Source organism: Suncus etruscus, chromosome 14 (assembly GCF_024139225.1).
Source record: "Suncus etruscus isolate mSunEtr1 chromosome 14, mSunEtr1.pri.cur, whole genome shotgun sequence".
NCBI lineage: Eukaryota > Metazoa > Chordata > Mammalia > Eulipotyphla > Soricidae > Suncus > Suncus etruscus.
The window spans coordinates 47,448,256-47,469,641 of NC_064861.1; the positions used below are offsets into that span (position 1 = coordinate 47,448,256).

Here is a 21,386-nt window from a genome sequence, read left to right on the forward strand (position 1 = left end):
TGTTGTTGCTGTTGTTGCTTTTTTGTTTTGTTTTATTTGGGGGCCCATACAAAGCTATACTCAGTGCTTATTCCTGACTCTACTCGGTGGTCACTTCTGAAGGTGTTCATAGGACAATATATGGATGTGGTACAAGGATTAAATGTGGGGTCAGTATCTTATAGGCAAGCCAAGCCACCTTACCTGCTGCTTTATCTCTCTGCCCCATTCCAATAAATATCTTTATCTCTTCATTATAAAAAATGAATTTATTCCTACACAGCATAGTTCCAAGTATCCGTTATATTAATTTATTATTGTTCTAGTTCATTTCCTGATGTATTAAGTGTTACCTAAATTTATATACATGAAATATCTACAATAAGAGTTTCAAGATTTTGTAAATAACTTTGTATTGAATCTACTGTTTTCCAAAACATTTATTGTTGAATGTATTACTTAAGTATAATATAGTCTTTTCAAAAATTAGATTTTGTGGGGTCGGAGCAATAGCACAGCAATAGGGCATTTTGCCTCGCTCATGGCTAACTCTGGACGGACCTCAATGATTTCTGATTGCAGAACCAGGAGTAACCCCTGAGCGCCACCGGGTGTGATTACCCCCACCCCAAAATTAGTTTTTATGTTTTTGTTTTTTTTTTGTGTGTGTGTGTGTGGTTTTTGGGTCACACCCGGCAGTGCTCAGGGGTTACTCCTGGCTCCATGCTCAGAAATTGCTCCTGGCAGGCACGGGGACCATATGGGACACCGGGATTCTAACCGATGACCTTCTGCATGAAAGGCAAACGCCTTACCTCCATGCTATCTCTCTGGCCAGTTTTTATATGTTTTATATGTTTAAGGAATTATCTTGTTGACATATAAACAAGTTACTTCACCGAGGTTCCCAAGACATCATCCATGCCTCTGTGTCAATCTAGTCTACTACTTCCCTATATAGTCTCATATTTGAATTCTAGTACCCAGAATTTGTTATCAATTGGCATTATCTATATTCTTGTTTTGTTTCCCTGTGAACCACAGTCACAGCCAGTGAGATAATCCAATTCTTGCCCTCGATTGGCTTATTTTGCTTAGCATGATAATTTCCAGTTCCATCAAGTTGTAGCAAAATGTCTGGTTTCATCTTTTCTTGTACCTACATGTTACTTTATTGCCATAACTTCATCCACTCTTCTAAGTTCTGAACATTTGAGTTGTTTCCATATTCTGGTCTATTGCACTAAGCACTGCAATGAACATAGGTGCACACTTATCTTTTTTAATTAGTGCTTTTGTGTTTTGGGGTAGATTCTTACCAAATGTTTTCTACCAATAGGGTCTAGGCTAGCATAAATTATCAAAATTAGAATACTGCTTTAGTTTGTGGTGGTATAATTCAAACTAATGAAAAAATAAATTATAAAATAGAGAAGAATGAAATTAATCCTGCTGCTTTTATGTTCACTTGGGAAGTACGTTAAAATTATTTTTGGATGTCTGCTACAAAAACAGTCAGGGGAGAGGATTGGTGGTAGGGTGAGGTGGAAGCTGAGGACATTGGTAGCAGGAAATGTGTACTCGTGAGTGGTATTGTACATTGTATGACTGAACAACTTTGTAATTCTGCATCATGGTGTTCAATTAAATGATTTATATATACATATATATATAAACTCAAAATATAAAATTATTTTTGGTTCTGGGGCCAGAGAGATAGCATGGAGATAAAGTGTTTGCCTTGCATGCATAAGGACAGCAGTTCAAATCCCAGCATCCCGTATGGTCCCCCGAGCCTGCCAGGTGCAATTTCTGAGTGTAGAACCTGAAGTAACTCCTGAGTGCTGCCGGGTGTGACCCAAAAACCAAAAACCAAAAACCAAAAAAAAAAAAAAGTAGCATTTGATGAATGTTTATTTTACGTCAAATACTGTCAATACTTTATTGAAGTGTCTTATTTAAATTCATAGCATTCTTCTTAGTTTAGTTACCATTATAATTCTCATCCTACAATGAAACTGTGCCATACACCGAAGAGGTTTTTTTTTTTTTTTGTTCCCCTTCCTCTCCCCCACCGAAGAGGTTTTAAAGATACAAGTTTTGATTACAAACTTGTCTTGTAAATAGCTACTGTATATTGTAACAAATATACTAGCAAGAATTTTTAAAACGTGATAATACAAACTGAGTTCCAAATAGATAATTACTAGGATATCTTTTAGAGAAAGGGTCTACTACTATCAAAATACAAAAATTGTAAGTGAACAATATGATAAGTTTCATAGTCATTCATGTATGTAACCAATATCCAGACCAAGAAATAAATTGTAGTTATTTGTATATCTTTAAAAATAAATGAGAGTATTTCAGTATTGTTAGAATTGAACCAAGTTTTTGAGAATTAATATTAAGAGAGAACAACCATGCTATTAAGAGAGATCTAAAATAAATACAGGCTTTATTTCTGAACAAAAGCTCAACACCAGTGAATGAAGAAAAATAGAATCCTGGGATAGCTCAGTGGATTAAAATGCCCTCAGTAAGAAAAAGGCCAAACGTTCAATCTTGGTAGCTCTGCAGTCTGTGATTCCTGGTGTCACTATACTATAGCCAGGTGTGTGTGTGAATACAACTAAATGAGCATGATCACCATTATCAAGCATGACTTTTTGATGATATGCTAGCTGGCACTGTTTCCAGGAAGTGCAGTGCATGATGAGCAAATGTGTGAGCACCACAGCAAACCGTGGGCCAACACTACAACCAAAATGTTCATGAGCTTCACAGTCTAAGAGTGCAAATCCTATCAAGCTTGTATATAAGTTCTGTAGTGAAGGTATGTTCGATTCTTAGCACCACATACAACCTTCTTGAGCCCCACTAGGAATGAACCCAGAACTCAGAGCTAGGATTAAGCCTCAGCACTGTTTTATCTAAGCCCCCCAAAATCTACAAAAACAAACCTCCAAATTTGTGTCTCAGTCGGTAACATAGTAAAGTAGTGTAGAAGCATCAAAACTAAAATTTGCTGGCACCACAGCCAATTATAAAAGATAGGGAGGAAAAACTAAGTTTTTAGTGTTGAATTAATCACTGCACTAGAAAACAGCTTGTCTTTTCCTTACATCTGAATGAAATGACTTCTTTACCCAGGAAGGACAATAACAAGATGAATAATAGCCTTTAGTTTTAAAATTATAATATTTAATATGCATTTTCCTGAAGTACAATATCTAGAAACTATAAGGAAATACAAAAAAAACCACAAAACTACAAAAGAGATACAGAAAAATACAAAAATTAAAAATGAACAATTTGATAAGTTTTAGTCATTCATGTATATAACCAATATCCAGATCAAGAAATGAAGTATTCTAATTATAGACGGCTCTATGGATCTCCTACTAGTTAATACTTGCTCTCACTCCAAAGCTTACCACCATTCTAATTTATAACCTCATATATTAGTTTTCTTTTTAGTTTTGTGTTTTACCAAAAATAGTTATTGGTATTATTGGAATTATTTAGTCATATATATAAAAATATATTTTGTTATTCATTATACTGATAACCATACATTAATGTTTTTAAACCATACACATTTATTATCATAATTTTATAGTGTCAAATGTGTAGATAAAACAAAGGTTTTTTTCCTTAAGAGTCTCACAAAATTGCTACCTGTTTGATGGGGCTGTGGTCTCCTTTAAAGCTCAAAAATTCTAGTCTACCAGAGTTGTTGGTTGAAATCATATCTTTGTAGCTCTTAAACTCAGGAACAATTCATTGATTCAGGGCTAGATGATGTTTCTTGAGCTTAAGAAAAAGCAGTGCTAGCGGCGTTTGCCTTGCAAGCAGCCGATCCAGGACCAAAGGTGGTTGGTTCGAATCCCGGTGTCCCATATGGTCCCCCGTGCTGAGCAGACAGCCAGGAGTAACCCCTGAGCATCCCTGGGTGTGGCCCAGAAACCAAAAAAAAAAAGAAAAAGAAAAAGCAGTGCTTTCTTGCTCTTTTTTTGAAATAGGCTTTTAAATTTTTAAGATAATTAGATGTTTATATCAGTTTTTTTTTAAATCCAATGTGGTTACATATAAATGTTCCATATAATAAATGTTGCCATTTATAAAGATTAGAAAAGAAATACTTTAGCATAGATTTAGGGAAATAGTTTTTCAGACCAGATTTCCTATAGATAAGCCAGGGTAAAATGGAATCATTGCTAATCCTAGTTTTTATTCCTTTACTAGGTTTTTTTTTTGTGGTTTTTGGGTCACAACCGGCAGTGCTCAGGGTTTTTTCCTGGCTCCGTGCTCAGAAATTGCTCCTGGCAGTCACGGGGGACCATATGGGACGCTGGGATTCTAACTGATGACCTTCTGCATGAAAGGTAAACGCCTTACCTCCATGCTATCTCTCCGGCTCCTCCTTTACTAGTTTTTTTTAAAAATTTGAAAACATTAATTGGAGCCAACATATGAGGATTGTTATCAGATCAAAATTTGTTTCTTTTCCCATCAATTTTTTTTCATTGCAGAATATTACTAAGAGTTAGCAAAACTGCAAGGTTAGCATAATCCCAAGACTTCTCTTATTTCTGCCACTATTCTGGAGTTTTCCAAGAGAAACCTTTTTGTTGTTGTTGTTGTTGTTGTTGTTGTTTTGTTGTTGTTGTTGTTTTGGGGCTAAACCTAACATGTTCAGAGTATACTCCTGGCTTTCTGCGCAGGGATCTCTCCTTTCTGGCAGTGCTCTGGAGACTATATGGAGTGGCAGGGATTGAATCTAGTCCAGCCATGTACAATGCAAGCACCTGTCCACTGGTATCATCCCAAAATAACTTATTTTTAATCATACATGGTGATGCTCAAGGGTTACTCCTGTTTCTGCACTAAGTAGTCACTTCTGACAGTGTTTAGGGGTTTCTGAAGATCTAGGCCAGGTCAACCATATGCAAGGCAAGTGCTTTACCTGCTGTACTATCTCTTTGGCCCCTAGAACAATACTGAAAATTCTTAAAATTGTGATTTGTTTTTGTTTTTGGCAGGGAGGACACACCTTACTAGGTTGGCCTCTTGGCAAGGAGGCCATTATTTGCTATCCTCTATTGTTGTGTATGTATGCATTATAGGGAATAAATAAGGTTGTGTTTTAGGGTTTAAACACATGACTTTCTGTAGAAATAAGATTCTAGCATTCGTGTATGTTACAAATACATCCTGGTTGGAGTATAGCCAGCTAGGGAAGCTCACTCACCAGAGCTTCATATCAGAGTTTTATTGGAGCCCTATTACATAGATATGATTGATTAATTAATAGCCCATGAGTTTGATCTCAACCTCCTGGTTAACTGACACTGGGTAACTCAAAGTTCACACTCCAGATATGATTGATTTAAGCAGTCTAAATCTTGTAGTCAATTCCTACTAAACAAAAGCTCTCCTGTCAGGTAATTCCTGTCCAGAAGCTGAAGGACAAAGGTCAAACCTTTTTCTTATTGGTTTGTTCTTATTCTTTATTCTTATTGGTTAGAATAATAGAGCCTATGTCCCAAGTGATGGGAATGTTGTACTGGTGAAGGGAGGTGTTCTTTACATGACTGAAACCCAACTACAGTAATATTTGTAATCAAGGTGTTTAAATAAAAATATTTTTAAAAAAAAGAATAGAGCCATCTCAAACTTTGCTCAATTTCGTTCTACATTTATCCAGTTTTTTTTTAAATTCTTTGTGACATAGTGTATTGGGCTGCAGGTATGCAAATGTATAGTTCCTTTGAACTGATTTTAAGTTTGAAATTTTGTGTTCTTTGATTTTGTGGTTGCCTATTATTTAACAATTCAGGATATACTGAAACCTGACTTGAATAATATTGAAACTGCCCTGAAAGAGAAGCTTTCATTGATCTTTTAGAATCACGTTCTTCATACTTTTAAAGTGAAATCCAATACACATAAGTATCTGTTTGTAAGGACTGTGTATTTCTGTGTCTTTTGAGATATGACACAAAATACTGGCAGTTTATAAAGAATGTCAGTGCCTATCCATCAAACTTTTCAGCTCATAATATTTCAGCTAACTGTTCAAAAGCGCTATCTTCAACTATTAGTCTATCAAGAATAAAGATAAACCATTACTAGATAGAATGATCGTTCTCAGGGGCCCATATGCTGCTCTGAGGATTAAACTAGGGCTAATATTTTTCTTTTTGTTTTGGGCTGCACCTGGCAGTGCTCAGGGTTCATTTCTGGTTCTGTGCTTAGAGATCACTCCTGGTGGTGCTCAGAGGACCATATAGAGTGCTGGGGATTGAACCCAAGTCGGCCATGTGCAAGGCAAATTTTCTTGGACCTGATATACTCTTTTTGACCTGGTAATATTTTTCTTATTGCAGATGTATTTATGCAAACTTTCCCTAGGCATGATTTATGTATCTGTCTGTAACCTCTTGAGCGTTCAAATAATTTAGAAATTACCACAGAATTTTGAAAATTAAACATTGATTTTTGTAATACATTATAAATTAAAAAATAAGTTTTTTTCAACACAACCAAGTCCAAATGTCCCCACTGGAAGACTTGACTTTTCCCTTTGTATTTACCATATTAAGACATTTAAAAACATAGTTAAAAGAATCGAGAGCACATTGGTTAGTGTTATAAGCTAGTTAGGCTGCCATTTGATCACAGCTTAAGTAGTTCTACTTTATTAGGGTCTACTAGCACAAGTGCACGAGTTATACTTAGATCTATTTTGCGAGACGGCCACTAGCGCACTCCAATCTGTGTTTTTGTCTGGAGAAAAATAGATGATGGCAACTTGATACACTACTTTGGAAAAATTATTCATTCTAATAAATTTTCATGGATTTATTGCTTTATGAACTTTGGATCAACAGTCATCTATGTGGGAATATTGGGCAATCACAATATTCACAACATATTTTTTTGTTTTTGTTTTAGAAAGACTTGTTACCAGTACTCTTTAGAAATGTTTTTCTTAGACGCAAAATGGTTTCACTCATCTATGGGCTTTAAGAAAAATGAAAGACATTTTTAACAGTATCTCAGAGACAAGAGAGATGAGGGCTGGTAGGTGCAGCTCAGGACATGAAGCTCATCACATAGAGTGATGAGTGCAGTTGGAGAGATGACTACACTGAAAACTATCATAACAATGTGAATGAATGAGGGAAGTAGAAAGCCTGTCTCGAGTACAGGTGTAGGGGGGTGGGGAGGAGGGAGATCTGGGAAATTGGTGGTGGGAATGTTGCACTGGTGAAGGGGGGTGTTCTTTACATGACTGTAATCATACAACTATAATCATGTTTGTAATCACGGTGTTTAAATAAAGATAAAAAATAACTGCTTTTTGAGAAAAAAAAGAATTAAAGCTTTGTAGAAATAAAGATGATGAAAAGAAAAAAAAAGAAATGTTTTTCTTTTTAATGTCTGTTTTGTAGGGTACATTGGTTTTTAGTTTTGGGGCCACACCAACAGTGTTCACAGGTTATATCTGGCTCTGCACTAAAGAACCACCCCTGGTGGTATTCAGGGGATCACGTTAGATGCAAGGGATTGAACCTGGGTCAGTTGTGTGCAAGGCAAGTTCCCTACCTACTGTACTACTCTATAGCCCCTCCTTTTAGTGTTTTTTTTTTTTAACTATGACTGAATATTGTGAATTCAAGTAAGAAAATATACCAGAAATTGTGAACGCTTCTAAGTAGGGAAATTACTTCTGAGGTGTCTTATTATTTATTTTATTATTTATTCAATGCTTCAATGCAGTATGTGTGTGCTACACCAGCAATGGTCAGGGGCGGCTCTCTGAGCAGGAGCCCATGTATGGTTCCAGGGTCATGGCTAGCCTCCAGTGCAAGGCAAATGTCCTAGCTCTGTACTATTTCTTCAGTTCCAAGATGTTTTCTAAAATGTTTTATTCTTTAAGTGACATTTTTATATTTTTTAAATTTGTTTTGTGGCCAAATGTAGCAGTGTTCAGGGACTATATATTTTTAAATAACTGCATTTAAAGCATGAGCATTAATCCTCAGAGCTATCTCCTCATCTGGGTCCCCAAATCTGCCAGGAATGATTTCTGAGCAAAGAGCCAGGTGTAACCCTTGAATGCCTCTGGGTATGCCTCCCCCCCAAAAGAGAATTACTATCTGGGTAGTGCTTTAAAATTTTCTACTTATACTATACTAAAACTCTTCGGATTTCTTCCTCTTTTCACACGTATATTTAAACATCCTATAGGCTTCTGTAACCAATAAATATTCTCAAATTTCCAACTCTGTTATAATTTGCTGTTTTCTTTTCATTTATTCAGGAAGAGTATTTAACACTGAATTTTCATATTGATTTATTGTAGTATGTCTTCTACCTCAACCACTCTATTAAAGTAATCTTACCATGAATCTGGATTATATTAAGTTGTCAATAAGTACAGCATAGAGGTACACAGGGCTAAGGGGCCACTTGAAGGAACTCTAAATAACTAATCAGGCATAATTTGAACAATGAATAAATTATCACAGTAGCAGATAACTCAGAATAAAATAAATAGATATAAATGAAACAATTTTACAAAGGCAGAGAAAGAAAAATTTACTTTGTATATAGTAGAATTCTAAATTAAATATAGAAGGAATAGTGAAAATTGAGAACTTTTATTAAGCAAACACCACAATATTACTTGTTTTCATATTACATATGGCCCTTTTTTTTTTTTAATATGGAATGCTTCACGAATTTGTGTGTCATCATTGCGCAGGGGCCATGCTAATCTTCTCTGTATCGTTCCAATTTTAGTATATGTGCTGCCAAAGCGAGCACATATGTGGCCCTTTTTAAATTAAAATAATTTTCTGAAGAATTTTCATTAAAACCACTTATCCTATCTTACTTAGCCTATACTTTAAATTTAAAACTCTGATCCTGCTACATCTCCATATTGCATCGTATTTTTAAAAATTTTGGGCATATATTTCTTCCTATTAGATAGATAGAGATGATAGGTAGGTAGGTAGGTAGGTAGGTAGGTGGGTGGGTGGGTGGGTGGGTGGGTGGGTGGATGGATGGATGGATGGATGGATAGATGGATGGATAGATAGATAGATAGATAGATAGATAGATAGATAGATAGATAGATAGATAGATAGATAGATAGATAGATAGATAGATAGATAGAATTTTTGGGCATATATTTCTTCCTATTAGATAGAGATAGATAGATAGATAGATAGATAGATAGATAGATAGATAGATAGATAGATAGATAGATAGATAGATAGATAGATAGATAGATAGATAGGTAGGTAGGTAGGTAGGTAGGTAGATAGATAGATGATTGATAGATATTTCATCTAACACAGGTTTTGGGAGATAGATAGATAGATAGATAGATAGATAGATAGATAGATAGATAGATAGATAGATAGATAGATAGATAGATAGATAGATGATAGATATTTCATCTAACACAGGTTTTGGGAGAGTAATATCCTTGCCTTTATTTTCTATCTTTAAGCAGCTTTTATTTTGAATTTATGACAAATGGAAAATCACCAGTGAATTACAAGGAAATTAATTTTAGGAATTAAAATAAGATATACTAAAGATTTAAATTATAAATATTTCTTATTTGTTTTTATTGGTTTGGTTTGATATTTGGAGGTCACACCCAATGATGCTCAGGGATTTTACTCCTGGCTCTGCACTCAGAAATTACTCTTGGTACTGCTCAAGGGACCATATGGATGCTGGGGGTTGAACCTGGGTCTCTGCATGCAAAGCAAAGACCCTCCCTGCTGTGCTATCACTCGTGCCCCTGTCGTTTATATTTTTGCTTTTATTTCTATTATAATATGCTATTTATTACTTTTCTAGTAAATTATTTTTTCATCATGTCCTTTCCCTTTCCTTTATTGCTCTATTTATCAATGATCTCACTTGTGTAGTGCTCACTGTGGGATCATGCACTTAACCTCACTGTTTCAGAGATTGTATGCTGGGAATTGTGGTGCTGGGAATCCCAAGCAGCGGTGCTCCAGGATTGTTGCTGGCATGTTCATAGTTGTCAGGCACTGACTGTGATTTATGCCTATGGACAAGTACTCTACAACTGAGTTCTCTCTCCCTAAACCCCAAAGAACATTTTTTTTTTTTTTGGTTTTGGTTTTGGTTTTTCGGCCACACTCGTTTGACGCTCAGGGTTTACTCCTGCCTAAGCGCTCAGAAATTTCCCTTGGCTTGAGGGGACCATAGGGGACGCTGGGTGATGGAACCGCGGTCCTTCCTTGGCTAGCGCTTGCAAGGCAGACACCTTACCTCTAGCGCCAAAGAACTTCTTTTACTAAATCATAGGAGGGTTGATTGCCTACTTTATGTTCTGTCACACTCAAAAACAATATATTTCCTTCTTACAAATAACAATGTTTTCCTGTATAACCAAATGTAAATGCAGTTAGTACAAAAAAAGGAGGAGGAAAACTTTAAAAAGTAAACCCCAAATAAATTTAACAGAATTTGATGACTGCCTGAATTAGGGAAAAGGAAAAATCATACTGTTGAGAAACATTTATCAGCTACGTATTTCCTACTCCCAGGATTGCACATATGGGAAACATGGACTCTGTCCCTTCTACTGTTGTATCTCTGTCTATGGATGGATTTAGAAATAAAAATACATAAAAATATTTATGCACTTAACTCCTATTGTTGCTCTTTGGAAAATAGTTTTAAAAATATGTGTGTGTGTATGTCTCTGTGTGTGTGTGTGTGTGTGTCTGTGTCTGTGTCTGTGTCTGTGTTTTTTAACTTTACCTGTATCTATTATAGCTGAGAGGACTTAGACACTCCCAGTGATATCTGCCCTGTCTCTGTGGACCTAGTTTTTCAGTTCCACCTGGCAATATGCTGTGTAGCAGTGAGGTGTTGCTTGGGTTCAGCAATAATACTAAGAGACCACTAGAGCCACATTTGGAGTGTGTATGATGTATTTGATCCCTAGAAGGGATGTTATTTAGTGTCTGAGATCAAGCCAGAAGTTATGAGCTATCACTCTTAAAAATAACAGAATTCTGATCTCAGGTTCTCTGTTTTGTTTTTGTCTGTTTTTGTTTGGTGGCCACACCAGGCAGTTTACTTAGGGTCCTGGCTCTGCATTCAAAAATTACTCGTGGTAGGCTTAGGAACAGATGGGACGCCAGGGATTGAAAATGGGTTGACTGCATACAAGGCTAAATTCCCTACCCACTCTGCTATCGCTCCAATCCCAGATTCTCTGTTTTTTACTATTAATCTTTATGGTTAAATAATTGAGTTTTTGTTTTATTTTTATTTTTACTATATCAAGCAATAGAATCTATTGAAGATATGATAAAAGTGAGATCTTTTGGAAGGTATCTTAGACTTTGTGGTAGTTATTGAATAAAAAATAATTGAATGAAAACATCAAGGGAAGGCACATCTTATATTAAAGCCCTGAACTCTCTCTATTGATTGTCCTAAATTTTTAGTTGAACAAAACTCAATGTGAACAGAATTAAACTTATCACACATGACATCAACACCCTTTCTCAACAAGATTTACTTTTATTTTCTGCTGTAGTCTATGAAGTTTGATAGACTAGCTAATAAAATTTTAATCCTCCCTATTTATTAGTTATCAATGTTTACTTCAGCAGTTTGCTTACTGTTGACTCTAAAATTAGTTAACAATAATATATGTCTCATGGTTATTTTGAAGATTCAGTCAATATATATGAAGAATGTTACCTAGTATATTATAGACTGAAAAAAAATGTTTACTATTATGATTTTTTTTAACCATTTGCTCTCTCCATTCTGTTCTATAATGCAGTATCACTATGAGAATTTCTCTAATTCTCTTCTCAGTTTTATCACCATTATCTTGTTACCAGTTTAGAATTAAATTACTCATGAAATTCTTAATCTAGTCCTTGGCACTTAGTGATTATAGCTTTTAGTATTGTTTATTGTGACATTTATGTTTTTACCTCAGGCAATTAGATTCCTTTCTTTGCTATTAGTGATCTTATGCATTTACTTTCATTTCCTAATCTACCAATTGTTCATATGTTGCTGTCTAAAGACCTTATCTTAAAAGGGGTTAAAACAAAACTTCTTTTATTGAAGTATTAACAGATTTACCAGATCCACTTTAAAAAATGGTGTTAGTCAAAGAAAAAAACCTTCAAGCAGCATTTTTTTTATTTTTAAGGACATTGCTATAAAATAGTCTTCATTATTTTATAGAAAAGGAAAAATTGTATTGCTAAGAAAATTCTGGTGGTTTTGAGATTTTTTTTGATGAGGAATTAATAAAGTGAAATTTTATCTGAAAAACTCAGTAGTGCAGATAAAATAGGATGTTGAGTAAAGATCAAGAAAGATTTTACTGTTAAGAAAATAAATGTATTCAAGTCTTCATATAAAAATTTTGCAGTTCCTTTAGACAGCTTTTATTGTTTCATATTGTTGAACTTTCTAGATTTAAATTCTAAATAAAAGTCGCTTCATTCCTCTTTAAAAATAACACAGCTTTTAAAAGTTAAAAAAATTGTAAGAAATCTTATCTAATTTTCTAAAGAGAAGTCACTTGTTAGATTTCTTTGCATGACTTACTCATTAACCCTTTGATCTCCTTCAACTACTTTTATATTTTAAACATGAAGAAACTATGAAGAAAAATATTTTCCAATAAAATTTATACTTGACTTTGTTTTTTAATATCAGTAGCACCTACAGCCATTTCATTTGGCTTTAAGATGGTATTTTAAGAATCAGGTTCTTTATGTGCGCATTTTAAAACTTTCCTGCAGGAAATGGCAGAGTGAGAGTTAATGTATTACATGGAGGGAACAGTCCATTGGGGGTTAAATTGCAGAGTCTAATGGAATAATAACTGGTAGCACCATCTGCTGGCCTACTTCCGCAGAAGGAGTCAGTATTTTTAACGACATCTCTAATATTCATGCTGATGCATTTTGATGCTTTGTGCATTCATTTCTTTCTGTGCTTTGTTGGAATCTGGCTATCTGCTTACTGCTATTGAGGAAATTCAGCTTTTTAGGAGGGGTTTACTGCCTTTTTCTTATCTAAATAGGATGAAGAGTGGATATAAACTTGTCAAGGCAGAAATGTGTTGTTAAATCACAATGTGTATTTGTGGAGGGTTGTGCATCTCTTGGTTGCAGCTTGCTAAATAGGCCATTTAGGAATCTTCTTTCAATGCTTTTTTCTTGAGCACTGCCTGGGGTGGTGAAAAAGCAGAGGGCAAGCCTTTGTCTGACGCCAAAAATGTCTTCAGTGAAGAGGCCAAGAGGAAGGGTAAGTGAAAGCCTGAATGAGTGGGAGGAGGAGGGGTTCTTTGGGCTAAAAGGCTAATGGGATTGAATAACCTTCCTTATTACTGGCTGCTGCTGCGGGAGTCGTACTGCATCGCCATCTTGAGCTTGTTGCTGTTTTCTCGAGTCTTGGTTATTTGTTACAGCCTGTAGGCCTTGAGGTGGCATTTTAGTGAGCGATTCTAAACCCTCTTTCCTTTCCCAGTGCTGCAGCACTGCTATGAAACCTTTGATGAGGCAGGTATAGAAAAAAGATATCCAGTGAAGCACTGGAATCAGCATGAAAATGTGTTTGGAAATTCCTGGTGTTTTTTTCCTTTGCTATAGTCAGAGGCATGTTTACGGGTAAGAACATAACAAAACTGTGATCTAAGTATATGTGAATGAATGTGTGTTTGAAAACATATATTCTTTCTAAAATGCTGTTTATCTGCTTTTAGTAATATTGCTAAAACATTAATAATTTTAACGTAGTACTATAAACGTGTTTTTTCTCTAGAATTGCCTGAGCAAAATGATGATATAGAAAGGGGGAATCCATATTTAACTCTTCCACGGAAAGACTAAAACTTTTTCTAATTTTAAGTATGGGAATGTCTGTTTACTAACTAGCTATGTTGCTGCATAGATTGTATATTAAAATGATTTAAATTATTTTAGTTTAGGTACTGGTTTCTGGTAAAGTAGAAGCTTATTCTCTAAATATCATAATAAGCAGTAAGAACTAGTCATTACAAAATAAAATTGCTATTTAGAAATTTTAATTTTACTACTGTAATGAATAGGAAAGAAAGAACTATTTCGAATAAACAGCCTCTTTACAGGATAAAATATTAAATCAATTAATCAAGAATGCCATGAAATAAATATCACTGATTTTGAATCATCCTTATTTAAATACATTTTTAATATAGTAGTTGATCTTCCAAAAAATATATGCATACACTAATTTCTAGATCAGTAAAAATGTTTTAATTTGAAATTTGTGGCACTCACATATTTGCCTACATATTTTGCCTTTTTAAGTATAATTTTTTCAGATATTTATTTTGCTTTTTCTATATTTTGGTATATTGTATAAAAATATTCTGGTTTTTCTAGCCTCCATCTTCCAAGAAGAACGATGGTTCTGGGACATATACTAAGTTGCAGAATACCCAGGTGAGGATCATGTCTGAGAAGAAGCAGAGAAAAAAGGTGGAATCAGAAAGCAAGCAAGAAAAGGCTAATCGAATAATATCAGAAGCCATAGCAAAAGCAAAGGAGCGTGGGGAACGCAATATTCCACGAGTAATGAGCCCTGAAAACTTTCCTAGTGCTTCAGTTGAAGGAAAAGAGGAAAAGAAAGGCAGAAGGATGAAATCCAAGCCAAAGGACAAAGAGAGTAAAAAACCAAAAACTTGTTCTAAGTTAAAAGAGAAGACAAAAATTGGGTAAGTTGGCTAAGAATTAAGTTTCTTTGAAATGTTTGGATTAAGTGTGTTCCGTTTAATCTTTTGCTTTGGATTTGTGTGAAATATTTATTTCCCACCTTGGAGTTTGAAGTTGTTAGGTGCTTAGATTGCCATATTTTCATTGTGAATGTATTAGATGTTTTTCCAGGATCAACTAACTTGTGCTCTTCTATATTGAGATGATTAGAAGGAATTGAAAATGGAAAGCTATTTAATAAACAAAAGAGAAAGTGGGGGTGAACAAAACCTATATTGATGTGCCAGTTCAAAATGTACCTCTATAGAAAATGAATCGAAATTCTGTTAGATATATCAACATCTTAGTTGTATTTTATTGAGTCCCTTACATTAAAATAATATCTTTTCATAAACCTAAATTTTGAATGTCAAAAACTAAACCATTTAAATAAACAATAAGCATATCTTTAATTCTTGCTGATATGTTTCCTTATGATCTTTTTTGATTCTTTAAGCAATAAAGAGGCTAGATGAGGGATTAATGCTTCAAGAAAATAATTGGGATGAAGAATTACTCAAAAAGAGTATTTTATTTGATGATTTAATATAGTAAATATAGCATTTGTTGTGTATGCATGGATTGTTTTGCTTTTACATGCAAGCATAAAAATTTCCTAATGCCAGCAGAGTTGGTAATTTTTTTTTCAGGAATATTTGACCTATTTTTTAAGTCTTAATATACAGATTTAGGTGGTGTATTTTATGCCTTCATTTTTCACATAAAAGTAGACAATAAAAAATTCTTTGAGACTTTATTGCTTAAGAAATTATTGATTCCTGGAAAGTAACACAATTTGCAAACCAAATTTTTAAGATTTTAAATGCAGCCACCAAAATGAATTATAGCATTAGTTTCTGATATCTTTCAGTACGAACCAGTAAATGAAATAAACTCAACTGACAATGTTTATCAATGGTTTATTTGTGTTTATTTTGACAAATACAAAATTAGTGATTTTTGTATTTTATTTGAAAATACTCTAATGAAATTTAAAGGTTAAATTTCTTTTGTATTTAAAGATTTCATTACTAAATCACATTTTCCAATTCTTTAATTTATAAAAATTGATAAACTTTTTAAATTTGAATGTACAGAAATATAGGCTAGACAAAGTATCCCATCCATTTGGAAGAGATTGAAAAATAAGAATAAATAATAAATAAATAGAGGAGCTTAAAGTTAAAATTTAAGTTAAAATTTGGAGAAATAGCAAAGGAAGAAATGAATCTGGCTTAAGAGAAATTGTATATAAGGACAATAAATTATCACTGTCATGTGGACTTTTGAAAAATATGAAATGCTTTGCTAGGAGATAGTGAAATATATTACAGGAAGGTATTTTGATTCATTCTGTAATACTTGTATTTTTGTTAGAAATATGTAGATGATTTTAATAATGCACAATATTGATCAGTACTCATTTTTAGAGACTTTTAGAAAGCAGTGTATGAGAATTATAGTGGAAAGATATATATGATGAGCTTATTGAATAGTTGTTAGAAAATACTTGCCGAAGAATATAGAGGAATTTTTACAGAAGAATTTATAAGTTGCAAGGAGGAACATTTATGTATCACTAAACTAAAGAGTAAAACAATGACTTGATTATGTTGGAGAAAAAGGCGTAGAAATGAAATTTATAAAAATTATTCCTATTGAAATATTTTATTGTTGTGCTTTGCAATAAGCTCATTCATTTTATAATTTTTATTTGCTAAGTTCACTTGAATAGGTATGTTTAGTATTATCATTTAATTAATATTTTAATAATATACTAAATATTTTATTTTTATTTAAGAAAAATTAATCTGTTACTAATAATAAGTGACTAATAGAGGATAAAATTGAAGTGATTGCATGCTGGAACTTTATGCTCAGTAAATAAAAGTACAAATTTTAACTAAATTTGTGAGAAATAAATTAAGTGTTGGTTGAGAAAGAGTAGGAGTTGTTATATATTTAACCCACATTTGTATCTTGATATAGTTTAGGAAGACAAAGCTGAAAGGTTAACAATATTCCTTCTGCTTACTGGAGTGCTTGAGCTCTTTTCTTTATTTCAGAGTGTGCTTTTGTAAAATTTTTAGAAATGTACAAAATATAAAATACATCAGGCTAGAGAGATAGAGTAGGTAGGTCATCAGATAGGTCACTTGCCTTACATTCAGCTGACCTGGTTTCTATCCCTGTATTCTGTGATCCCCTGAGCAGAACCAGGAGTAAGCCTTTAGTATCAATGTCACTTTCTTCAATCTTATACTCTCTTTTTTTATGCAAGCTATCTTTCCATTAAGGCTCTGTTCCTAAGTCAGTTAAATAAACAGACAAAAAACAGAGAAGATTAGGCTTGCCTTTTTAAAGGCTTGTTTAATACATGTATACCTCTTCTGTTAGCTAGATAGCTCTTTAATTTGAAGGAGTTGTCTCTAGTTTTGTGGAGAAGTGTAAAATTAAATATAAATGGAAGGTATAAAATAAAGAGTGAAGTAGTATTGGAAACAGCTTCTTTAGATATTTTTCACAGTTTTGGCCATCAGATTCTTAAAAGTTGACTTTCAAATAGAAAAGCATGTATTAAGTAATAGTAGGTAGGTAATAGGTGCTATATGAATGAATGGAGGAATAGAGGGTTAAATTTTAAATTATACTAAATGTTTGGATCTAATCTTTTAAATTAAAAACAAAGGGCAAGCTAATCCTTAAAAAAAAAGAATAGGCACATAACTAATAGCTTAGTAATAGTAGAGATTTAAGTTCTATAATAGCTTCAGTCAAACTCTTCCAGTAGCATTTTTCTTATGACTGTTCTGTTTTAGATTACGTCTAATAGTACCACAATATGCTAAAGCATTTTTTAATTTTATGATTTATAGCTGACATTTAAATTTGCAGCTTATTGGTTCACATTCACTTTGTTTGGGGCTGGTACAGTGGGTAAAATGCTTACTGTGCATGCTGCTGACCTGAATTCAATTCCTGGCCACCCCCCACATAGTCTCCCAAATGCTGCTAGAAGTGATCTCTGAGTATCACCAGGTGTGACCCAACCTCCCCCCCAAATTATTTTCTTAGAGAGGAAGCATCTGACATAGTAAAATTTTTTTGCTACTTAAAAATATTCTTGTGGCCCTATCAATTAGTAGTACTTGATGGTTAAACTTCACTTTCTTGAATTATGTAATTATTATGTTTGTTACAGAAATGTTGATCATCAGTTGCTAGAAGCAGTTTTCCTCTTTGTTTAAAGCGAAATCATCTAAATTTGAATATAGGTATCAATCTAAAGTAGAAATTAGATAGCAGTTTAAAAGAAATACAGTGAAACACTGAATCAGATCTGTACAGTATATGCTGTATTGTGTATGTAGTTTGGGGTACTGTAGTAGAATCTAGGACCTCACACAAGATAATCCTGATCCTGATCTACAGCCTAGCTTTCCTTTTTTTTTTTTTTTTTCTATACCAGCCCCTTTGAAGAAAGAAGGAAAATAGTGTATATAATCTACCATCAAATGTATGTGAATATTGGTACTTCTTTTGTAAATAAAAGTAATGCATATGTACAGGTATGTTTATAGAGCTGCATTTATATTTACATAATAACATACAAAGGAAATCTACATAATGAAATATAAAGGAAAAATAATATAAATCAATAATATCTGAGGGAAAATAGGAGATTGAGACTCTTATTAGCTAACAGTATATCTGTCTTGTTTTTTATTTTTGGGCCATACCCAAATGTGTTCATGGGTTACTCCTGGCTCTGCACTCGGAAATTACTGCTGGTAGGCTCAAGGGACAATATGGGCTGCCAAGAATTGAACCCGAGTCTGCCATGTTCAAGATAAATGCCTTATCTCTGTGTTATCACTCCAGCCCCCAATTTATAGTATATCTTAATGACAAACAAGACCAGATTGACAGTATTTTTTAATATATGAACTGGTGCTTGATTTATATGAACTTAAAGTAGTGATTTATAAATTTATTGTTTTAAATTATTATATACAGCATTAGAATGAATTCTTGATATCTAAGTTTTATTGTAGTTTATATCTTATGCACAGGAGAGACCAGAAGGTTGTTCTCAGAGGAATAGCCACTATTTTAAACTATATTCGACTCTACAGTTCCTATCTCCTTGGTCTTTAGTTCCTATTCCTTACCCGTTGGTATATTTTGATATTAGGGATGGAAGCTAGGCCACACCTGTAATACGCAAAATGTTTTATTGATTTTATTTTTTCCATTAAACTTGAACTCAATGAAATTAAAAAACATATAACTAAAGAAAAAATTCTGGAGATAGGGTTCATCAGTAGCTCGTGCTTTGAATGACTAATACTCTGGGTTCAGCTCCCCACACTGTCCCTTCCAAAAGAATATGTGATGTATCCATTATTTATTCTTATAAGTCTATTAGATTTTTAGGTCTGTATTTTATATAGAATATGTTAGGAATACCAATAGCAAAATAGTGTGTCTGATTTATTAATTCTGAGGTCATTGACACAATAATTAGAGTCAGTAATAAAAGGAAAATCTTGGGGCCGGCGAGGTGGCACTAGAGGTAAGGTGTCTGCCTTGCAAGCGCTAGCCTAGGAAGGACTGCGGTTCGATCCCCCCAAGCCAGGGGCAATTTCTGAGCGCTTAGCCAGGAGTAACCCCTGAGCATCAAATAGGTATGGCCGAAAAACAAAAACAAAAGAAAATCTTTCCACTTTAAAGTCTTTCATTTCTTTGATTACTAGATAAATCCTAATTTTGATGTTAGTTTTGGAGGGTACTGTGTATTTAGGACTATGAAATATTTGATATAATATTTTTAATATACTTACTTTGTCAGTTTTCTGACCATAAACACCATTTTCATTTTTATAAAGAAATAAAGTTAGGTGGAGAAATAGTACAGATGTCAAGGTGTTTGCCAATATTGGTTCAATCCCAGGCACATAATAGTGCCAAAGCACTCCCAGAAGTGATCCCTGAGCAGAGCCATGACTACCCTGAGTACCTTTGTGTGTGCCTCCCAAAGCAAAAACCAAATAATAAAAATAAATAAAACTGAGACCTGGGACCTGGGGAGATAATATTAAGGGTTAAAGTGTTCACTTTACTTGGAGATGACCCTGGTTTTATCCCTGATACTGCATTTAGCACTGACTGCACTGAGTACAGTTAAGAATAGCCCCACAAGAAAGAGCATTAAGCCCTGTTTATGGATTAAATCCTCTCACCCCAAATAAAAAAATAAAATAATAAATCATATAAAGTTGATTAGTAATAATTATATTGAGTATGTTAAATAGTTACATAAATGATATATTCAACTTTTTGAAAAAATTGTATCTAAGCTAAAATAAGAATTTGTGGTATAAATGAGCAAACTCTTAAAATACAATGTTATTTTCAGAAACAAAGATTTTAACAAAAATGAGAAACTTCTAAAACTTTACTACTCATGATTTTTCTCTGTAAGATTGAATAGAACTAAATTGGACTAATTTCACTAAGTTATTTTTCTTTTAAAATGTTTGTATTTGTGACTTTAAATAGTTCCTGTATCTTTCAGTTAGTGGCAAAAAAATGTGATATAAAATAATGCATTTTCTATATTCTTCACTTAAGATGATTCTGCTATATTAATTAAACAAATGAAGTAGATAGTCATTGTCCAATTATTGCAATGAGAGAATCTGCAAGGGGCAATTATAGATTGACACTGCATAAAATGATGCTTTTCACACAGCCTCTACTAATAACATGTGGGCAAGATTTGGATGACTGCATAAATTGCATCTGAAAATCAAATATAGATGTTAAGTATAAACACAGGTTTTCTAGTGCCTATACTTAATCAAAAGAATTAACATTTCAGAAATTCATTTCATATTTATTTTGGAGTTGGAATTGCCTTTTGCTGCCTAAAACAAGTTATATTTATATATATGTATATATACATATTGGTATGTGTGTGTGATTTGTTGTTTGAGGGCCACTCCAAGCTGTGCTCAGGGCTTACACAGGGTTCTACTTTTACAGATTACAGGGCGTGGTCCTCAAACTATGGCCTGTGGGCCACATATTGTATTTGTTCCCATTTTGTTTCTTTAATTCAAAATAAGATATAAGCATTGTGCATAAGAATTTGTTCATAGTTATTGCTTTAACTATAGTCCAGCCCTCCAACGGTCTGAGGGACAGTAAACTGGCCCCTGTTTAAAAAGTTTGAGGAGGTGGGGGCCGGGCAGTGGCGCTGGAGGTAAAGTGCCTGCCTTGCCTGCGCTAGCCTAGGACGGACCGAGGTTCGATCCCCCGGCGCCCCATATGGTCCCCCAAGAAGCCAGGAGCAACTTCTGAGCGCATAGCCAGGAGTAACCCCTGAGCGTCACAGGGTGTGGCCCAAAAACCAAAAAAAAAAAAAAAAAAAAAAAAAGTTTGAGGAGGAGCTGGAGAAATAGCATGTAGATAGGGCATTTGCCTCTCTTGCAGAAGGACAGTGGTTTGAATCCTGGAATCCCATATGGTTCCCCGAGCCTGCCAGGAGGGATTTCTGAG

At 34.1% G+C, this 21,386-nt stretch overlaps 1 protein-coding gene and 1 non-coding gene across 4 annotated transcripts in view; one reads left to right on the forward strand and one right to left on the reverse strand.

Annotated features, from left to right (window-relative positions):
- CHD9 (chromodomain helicase DNA binding protein 9) overlaps nucleotides 1-21,386 on the forward strand; it is a 244,561-nt gene that overhangs the window by 114,079 nt on the left and 109,096 nt on the right. For 2 of the 3 annotated variants that reach the window (XM_049786050.1, XM_049786051.1), the window contains exons 1-2: nucleotides 13,165-13,335; nucleotides 14,454-14,785. In XM_049786050.1, coding sequence (XP_049642007.1) covers nucleotides 13,306-13,335; nucleotides 14,454-14,785 — 362 coding nt within the window. In that variant the 5' untranslated portion in view covers nucleotides 13,165-13,305. Of the gene's footprint in view, nucleotides 1-13,164; nucleotides 13,336-14,453; nucleotides 14,786-21,386 lie in introns of those variants that run through there. The other variant, XM_049786049.1, reaches the window with a different exon arrangement.
- On the reverse strand, nucleotides 8,711-8,817 carry LOC126029069 (U6 spliceosomal RNA). Its single transcript, XR_007502726.1, has one exon. It is a non-coding gene; the product is annotated as a U6 spliceosomal RNA (small nuclear RNA).